The sequence below is a fragment of the Olea europaea genome, unplaced genomic scaffold (genome assembly GCF_002742605.1).
Source record: "Olea europaea var. sylvestris unplaced genomic scaffold, O_europaea_v1 scaffold3977, whole genome shotgun sequence".
Lineage (NCBI taxonomy): Eukaryota > Viridiplantae > Streptophyta > Magnoliopsida > Lamiales > Oleaceae > Olea > Olea europaea.
Genome location: NW_019259346.1, coordinates 11,455 through 19,864, shown reverse-complemented (window position 1 = coordinate 19,864; position 8,410 = coordinate 11,455). Strand labels below are relative to the sequence as shown.

At 38.9% G+C, this 8,410-nt stretch overlaps 1 protein-coding gene across 1 annotated transcript in view; it reads left to right on the top strand.

The window, feature by feature from the left end:
• The first annotated feature begins 5,323 nt into the window (after window positions 1–5,323).
• LOC111387272 (putative tyrosine-protein phosphatase OCA1) overlaps window positions 5,324–8,410 on the top strand; it is a 12,987-nt gene continuing 9,900 nt past the window's right edge. The window contains exons 1-3 of the mRNA XM_023011813.1: window positions 5,324–5,347; window positions 5,462–5,536; window positions 5,749–5,822. Coding sequence (XP_022867581.1) covers window positions 5,324–5,347; window positions 5,462–5,536; window positions 5,749–5,822 — 173 coding nt within the window. The remainder of the gene's footprint in view (window positions 5,348–5,461; window positions 5,537–5,748; window positions 5,823–8,410) is intronic.

The window sequence follows — 8,410 nt, the reverse complement described above, 5'->3', positions numbered from 1 at the left end:
CCATTTTACTACTTGTTAACGAACCGTACACTTGCGGTAGGTTTTAAAATTGAAAGAACATTTTGTGAACAGTATTCATGGATTACTTCTCAGTGTTCGGATCTTCGTTTGATAAGTTTTTGGAGCATTTGAGTCGTGTGCTACAGCGGTGTATGAAGACTAACTTGGTATTGATTTGGGAGAAATGCCAATTTATGGTACAGGAAGGCATCATGTTAGGACACCGAATCTCAGCAAAGGGTATTGAGGTGGACAGAGCAAAAATTTAGGTTATCGAGAAATTACCGCCACCAACATCAGTGAAAGGTGTTCGTAGCTTCCTCGAGAATGCCGGGTTCTATAGAAGGTTTATCAAGGATTTCTCAAAAATTACCAAATCACTATGCTGTTTATTGATGAAGGAATCCACATTTGAGTTCACGGATGGATGTTTGCTGGCTTTTAACACCTTGAAAGAGAAGTTGAATTCAGCACCCGTGATCATCACACCGGATTGGAACCTGCCATTTGAATTAATGTGCGACGCCAGTGATTTTGTTGTTAGGGCAGTTTTGGGATAACGAAGAAATAAGATATTTCACTTGATCTACTATGCAAGTAAGACCTTGAACAACACTCAACTCAATTACGTCACTACAGAAAAAGAGCTCCTTACCGTAGTCTACACCTTTCACAAATTTCGATTATATCTTGTGGGGTCAAAGGTCATCATTTACACAGATCACGCTGCTATCAAGTACTTAATGGAAAAGAAGGATGCAAAACCACATCTCATTCGTTGGATACTGTTGCTTCAAGAGTTTGACTTGGAAATCAGGGATAAGAAGGATAGTGAAAATGTGGTAGCAGGCCACTTATCTCGACTCGAGGCCACAGAACAGACAGAGACAGTGGAAATTAATGAAGCCTTCCCAGATGAACAGATTTTTGGTGTGGGAGAGGCACCCTGGTATGTGGACATAGTTAACTACTTAGCCAGGTCTATCATGAAGCCTGATTACTCCAGTCACCAGAAGAAGAAATTTTTCACTGAATTGAAGTATTATTTTTGGGAGGACCCCATTCTCTATAGGCGGGGGGCTGACCAAATTGTTCGTCGCTGCGTACCAGAGGAAGAAGTGCCTTTAATATTAGAATATTGTCATTAATCTACATATGCATGGCATTTTGGTGCTTCAAAAACAGTAGCAAAGATCCTGCAATCAGGTTTTCACTGGCCTACTCTATTTAAGGATGCTTTTGATTTCGTGAAAAGGTGTGACGATGTCAACGCATCGATAATATATCCAGGAGAAACGAAATGCCTTTGAATAGTATCCTGGAGTTGGAATTATTTGATATCTGGGGAATTGACTTCATGGGGCCATTCCCCCCATCCTTCTCCAATCAGTACATATTAGTGGCTGTGGATTACGTATCGAAGTGGGTAGAGGCAATTGCATTGCCTACCAACGAGGGGAAGGTGGTGATTGAGTTTCTAAAGAAACATATTTTTACCCGTTTTGGCACATCGAGGGCTATAATCAGTAATGGGAGCAAACATTTCTGCAATCGCCAGTTTGAACAAATATTGACTAAATATGGCTTTAAACATCGTGTAGCCACTGCATATCATCCCTAAACCAGCGGACAGGTCGAAGTGTCTAATAGGCAATTAAAGCGAATACTCGAAGTTATAGTAAGCTCGTCACGAAAAGATTGGTCTAAGAAACTGGACGACGCCGTGTGGGTCTATAGGACTGCTTTCAAGATCCCTATAGGAATGTCACCATATTGACTGGTTTTCGGGAAGGCCTGCCACTTACCTCTTGAGATAGAACATCATACTTACTGGGTAATGAAGAAATTGAATTTGGATTTGAAAGCAGTGGGTGAAAAATGTTTACTACAATTTAATGAGCGAGATGAGCTCAGAATGGAAGCCTACGAGAATTCAAGACTCTACAAAGAGCGCACCAAGAAATGGCATGATATGCACATTAAGAGGCGTGAATTTACGGTGGGGCAGAAAGTGCTACTATACAACTCTAAGCTTAAGCTGTTTCCAGGAGAGGTGGTCTGGTCCGTATACTATTACACAAGTATTTCCACATGGGGCTGTTGAGATCACTCACAACAGCAAGGGGACATTCAAGGTCAATGGACATCGTTTAAAGCACTATTGAGGAGGCAATTTTTCAAAGGAAAAGTCTACCATTCATCTTAGACCACCAGAATGACGCAATACGGTAAAGTTGAGCTATCGACTATAATCTAGTGCTGGGTGAGAGGCAACCTACTGTATCCTTCTATTAGCTTACTTTTCATATTATTTTTAGAATTATATCATTTTCGCATTTTCATTTTTCTAGGTCATCAGTCGTACATGCATGTTAATTGAATCAAATTAGCATCCCCATAATTTCCTAGGCATTACACACATGATCGGTGTGTTTGAAAAGATTTTGGGTGTTTGGGAGCATGGTTCATGCATTTCTAAATAAAAGAATTAAAAAATATATATTGGTATATGCGACTGCATAGACATATATCGAAACTACTTTGGGGAAAAATTCTTTCACTATGCGACCGCATAGGAATCAACTATGCGGCCGCATAGTAATGGTCCGGTCATGGACTTAAGCCATGACTGGCTCATTCGACACCCACTTTCCCCATTTTCCTCGCCCATCTCTCTCTTACATCTTGGACCAAAATACTTGAATCGAACACACCACCCACCAACATTCATCACACCCTCATTCATTTCATCAATCACTCCCGCATTCTTCACTCATCTTCAAGGAGAAAAAGGTATGAATTTCATTCCTTCCTTTCATTTAGAATTTGGGTTATCGGTCCTCACATTTTCCTTTTGGAAATTCGGTTGAATGGGTGCATGTAGGCATGGTGTATGGCTTTAATTTGTGTTTATGCTTTTTGGGTGATTACACTTTGCCAAGTTTTCGAATGAAATTGAATATCTATTGCACACAACATGTTCGATAAATTGCTTGAGTGAAAGTTATTGTGCATTTTGAACAATCTCGCATTCTAACTATACGCATTCCCTTCCATGTGGTGATCCAATGCCATAGATATTGAGCTCGAAACACTCCCGTACCAACACACACATTTAGGCACACGTGCTACGCTCACGTTACTTCATAACACCCACTTCGTCCCTTGCGTAAATACCCGTACGATATCCAATGAGCGTGAAATCTGAATATGTGCTACTCCACACTACGTACTTTTTGGAAAAAATTCAAGTTTTCTCGATGATGTCCGGGGGCGAAAGCGCACACTTAATCACGAGTCACTCGACACAATTTGGTTGTTTGGAGTTCCATTTGTGTGTATATTGTTATTTTGCCTTCCTTAGATGTTCTTGAGCATGTTTTCTTGACATTTGCATGTCCCCACATTCATGACCACTTGAAAGGCCATGTATCAATCACATCCATTTTGCAACGCGTAGGCACATGGCTAGGTCACGGCACCCTACGTCTCCTACTTTCCACCATTATTTGGCATACCAAACGAAGTCCATTTGCTTTGAAATTTGAATATATGGTAGATCTCATTTAATATTTTCATATGCTTGGGATAATTTCGATTTTTTTCGATGATGTCTGGGGTCGAACATGTGCACTCGGTCATGGGTCCAATTTTTCAAATATTTTCGGCCTCAACTTCCAATTTTTTCATCTTGACATTCTATTTACACTACCTTGCATGTCATATTTCGATAAGTGCACACCACGGAGTTCTATATGCATGTTGAAGCAAGTTTGAGAGATTTGTGAAAGACGTGTCTTGCTAATCTCATTCCTCCTATCGTTTTTCAAAATGCAGTTTAATGACTGTTATTTATATACCTTTGTAGGATGCCTCCAAAGTGAACATTAAAAGGAAAGGAGAAGGTTGGTTCCACTTCTAGCATAGCCCGGACTAGGGAACCCAAAGGGGGTGTCCGGCGTTTTCTATCTTCAGACCAAGCAGCCCGCTATGCCAATGTTGTCCGCGAATGGGCACTCATCCCCGAGAGACCAGTTAAGTTGAATGATTTCTTGGGTTTTGAATTGGTTTATTTAATCCATAACTCTGGTTGGGAGAAAGTGATCGAAAGGCCACACCCCGTCTATGAAAATTTGGTGCGGGAATTATATGCTAACTTCAATGCTGAAATAGACACAGCTGGATCTGATCATCTGCATCAAACATGGGTTCGGGGCAAATGGATCATGTTTTCACCTGAAGTCATTCATGACTACTATCAGCTCACTTGGACTAATGTAGTCCCAGTCCTGCATGATTTCAACTAGGTTGAGGTTGCAGAAGTGTTATTGGGACATGAAAATGCTTGGCCTCTCCCTACTGTTGATTGGTATCAGATTGACCTCACTCCTTCTATAGCCATCCTATGGTTGTTCATCTGCCACAACATCGAGCCCATCTCCCATAGGATGACATTCACAAATCAGAAGGTCGGGTTCATCTATCACTTAGTTCGGGGCAACAAGATTGACTTGGCCATTTACATTTACAATCAAATACACACTATCGGCTCATGGGTTGACAGGCACACCTCACTGATTTTCTCGAGCTTGATAAGTGGGGTTTGTAGAGCTGCAGGCATACAAGTTCAACCGGAGAGGTATCGGAGAAACCAAGTCCATTTATTAAGTGCCTCACACTCGAGGCCCAGGACCAGGTCAGAATTAAACATCAACAGTAGTTGGAAAACGAGCACCGTCGATAGCAATAGGCTGCAGAAGGACAAGCAGCTGAGGACTTTAACATACCATAAGCTCCGCCACCACCGGCTGACATGGACACCCAGTTATTGAGATAGATATTTGTCACTATTACTGGACACAGCCGAGACATGCAGCAGCTTCAGCACTCCTTTAGGAGCATTGAGTACCACCATCCAGCAGGTGCAGACGAATATGGCATCCGCACGAAACTTCGCTTCCATTGCTAGCAGTGAGTCCCTCGCGGCATGTCGACAGATGAGTACCTTTGACGGGTGATTGGACATGTACGTTGGTAGGATGGATGGTATACAGTAACGGGTAAATGAGACTTGGGATCATCTAGGGAGTTTGGAGACGAGGGTTCAGGCCATGTAGATGGAGTAGACCCAACAGTCTGCCATGTTGAGAGAGATCTTGTCCTGCCTTCCCTCATCTCCTGGAAATGATGATGCCGAGCCCAGCTTTCCATCCCAGCCACCATTTTGATCAAGGGAGTGCTATTTTCCCCATTTTGATTTTTCGTCTTCATTCTGTCCTTAAAATTATGTCTTTAATCTTTTGTTAATCTTACATTGAGGACAATGTATAAACTAAGTTTGGGAAGGGTGACATAATTTAGATCTCTATCTGTGTTCATCATTTTCTAATTTTCACTAATTTCCATTATTACATAATGTGTGCATGATTAGTGTTATAATATATATATGCATTTTATTCAGTTTGTTTTAAATTCTCTTCATGCATGCTTGTATGAACTTAATAACCTTGTTAGCTATGATGATATTATTGGACTAGTATAAATTGCAAAACTTTGGATCTGGTATTAATTAGACTAACTGATACTTATTTATGCAAAACTTGACATTATCTATGCACGTTATTCATGCTTGACATATTATGAGAATGACCGGACTTTGAGCATAAAGTGGGAAAATAAGGATAACCCTCTATTGAATTAACCCATAAATTACTTTAAGACAGTTTGGTGATAGTTGAGCTATTATAGGAAAGTATTGAGATGAGAGGGGGATTCGTGCATGAAATTTATTGTGTGGATTGTCTAGACCAGTGGAATGAAGAGTAGGTAAAAATCTTACATTGGGGGTTGATTTTGGAAACTAAATGTTTAGAAAAATAACAAACGGCACAAAATTAATATGTGAGAATAAAACACTTCTGTTCATGCCTTTATGACTCGAACAAGTAAGCCTGTAAGGATATTTCAAAATCTGATGCCCTAAAGCCAATTGGTTTGGGAGTCACCGGCCTAAAACTCGATACATGGGTCATATAGAAAGCAAGAGGGAAAGAAATTAATAAAAAGTCATCTTATTGAGCCTTTATAACTCGAGTAAATAAGCCTACAAGGATTTAAGACCTGGTGCCCTAAAGCCAACTGGTTTGGGAATCACCTGTCTAAAGCTCATTACATGGGTTATATAGAAAGCAAATGAGAAGATGACAAATAATTAGAAATTAAAGAAAGGTGAGAAAAACAATAGAGAGACAATAACATGACGAAAAGCCCATAGACATTTGGTTGAAGAGACTATACCTCTGAGGCGAGGCATGTAACCTAGTTTAATCTTGAGTGTCGAAGCAATCAAACTTAGGAGAGCTTTCACTTTTTGAAATGTAGACTTGTGATAGTAATGCTAAATCCAAACTACGAGAGGGTGAGGACTACAACTATATAAATTCCTAATTTTAAGACACAACCCCGAGAGAATTGAGTGAAAAGAATAAGTTTGGGGGGTTGTGTATCTCTCGAGTGAGTAAGAATATATTTGACCACTTGGGATCGAGGCTCAAATTCATCATGAACCTGATATGTTGGTATGAATTCACACACACGTCAATTTGCATTTAACAGGTAAAGGTTGATGTCATGTTTGTACAGATAAATTTTTAAATACTCAGTCCAATCCTAAGCCACAACAGGGTATTGAGCCATGTTTGTTCAAAATTAAGTCACTATCTTATTTGAGGACAAACAATAGTTCAAGTTTGGGGGGGTTTGATAAGTGTGTTTTTGCACACTTATTTAGATTACAAACATGACTTAATAACGAGCAAAATGATTGAATTGTGACTTAATCTCCTACATTTGTGAATTGTAGGGAACAATGATGAACATGGTGAAATTCAGGAGAAAAGACGCGAGAAAGGACTAAAATGATGCAAAGTGAAAGTTCAGGGACCAAAGTGAAATTATCTAAAAGTTGACCCGATGAATAAATTGAGAAATTGATTAAGCTAATTGTCCATTGACGATATCTTGGGATGATAGAATGGAAAGAATGAAGAAAAGATGCCTAGAAGTGAAAGATTCAAATAGGAGGACCAAAATGAATATTTCTCATAGTTGGTTGCACACTCTATGCGGTCGCATAGAGGCACACCGAAGCTTAATGGCCACAATATTTTTACTCTATGTGACCGCATAGAGTTGCTCTATGCGGTCGCATAGAACAATTCCGGGTAAAATTGTAATTTCTTTTTTTTACCGAAACTCTTATGGAAACAATATTTTTAGGGTCCTATATAAACAAAAACTCGACCATTTTTACAAGTTTTTGAGAGATTTTGAAGGAAAAACAAGGAGAGAACAACATGATAACATCGCGCCAAGTGAAGATTCGATTGAAGATTGATTCGGGTGATGACGTTTCTTCAAATATTTTTATGTTTTCTTCTTTTTAGCATGTTAGGTTAGATTTATCATTGCTAGGAGATCGATGAACCTTGTAATACTACGTTTGATTGTTGATTTGGATTTTTGACGTATTTAAACGCAAGTTCTGGATTTGATTAATTTATTACGTTTTTATCTTCATACGATTACTGTGCACGTAATTATATGATTATGGTGGCCTATTTTATACATTTGAAAGAAGGAAAATAGGTTCGACATAGTATAAATTATCATAGGGTCCGATAGGGGATAGAAATATACCTCTATGCCTTGTGTGAATCATTGGGTATTCATGAATTTATAATGCATTTCGGTATGTTAGCATTCATCATAGAAATATAGTCGAATCATATATTGGGATGGATTTGACATTGCTTGAGAGAGATTGCTAAATTAAAATAGGAATATTGATCCATCTTTTGTGGAACTGTGTGTCAAATTTACATAATTGAAAATTGAACGGGTATTGCTTGGGGATTCGTGATCTTAGTGCGTTAATATATTCATTAATTCCATAAATTCGAGTTAAATTGCATCCAAGTTATTTTGCATTTAGTATAATTTTCCATTCATATTTGCATCAAGGTTTACATCTTGTTAATTAAAGTACAAAACCTCAATTTGATTTTCGTGTTTCGGTTAAGGTCATAATAGGTTAATTTGAACTAATTCAATCCTCGTGGGATCGATACTTGGACTCATAGTCCATTTTACTACTTATTAACGAACCGTATACTTGCGTTGAATTTTAAATCGGAACAAACAATATCGTGAATAGTAATTGCCTTATCAATGAAGAATAAGTTGGGATTTATTGATGGATATATAGCAAGACCTGAAGGCAATGGTGATCTGTTGAATGTCTAGATCTGCAATACCAACATTATGACTTCGTAGACCCTCAATTCTATTTCTAAAGAGATCTCAACAAGTATTATATGCGTTGTATCTGCACATGAGATCTAAGAAGATC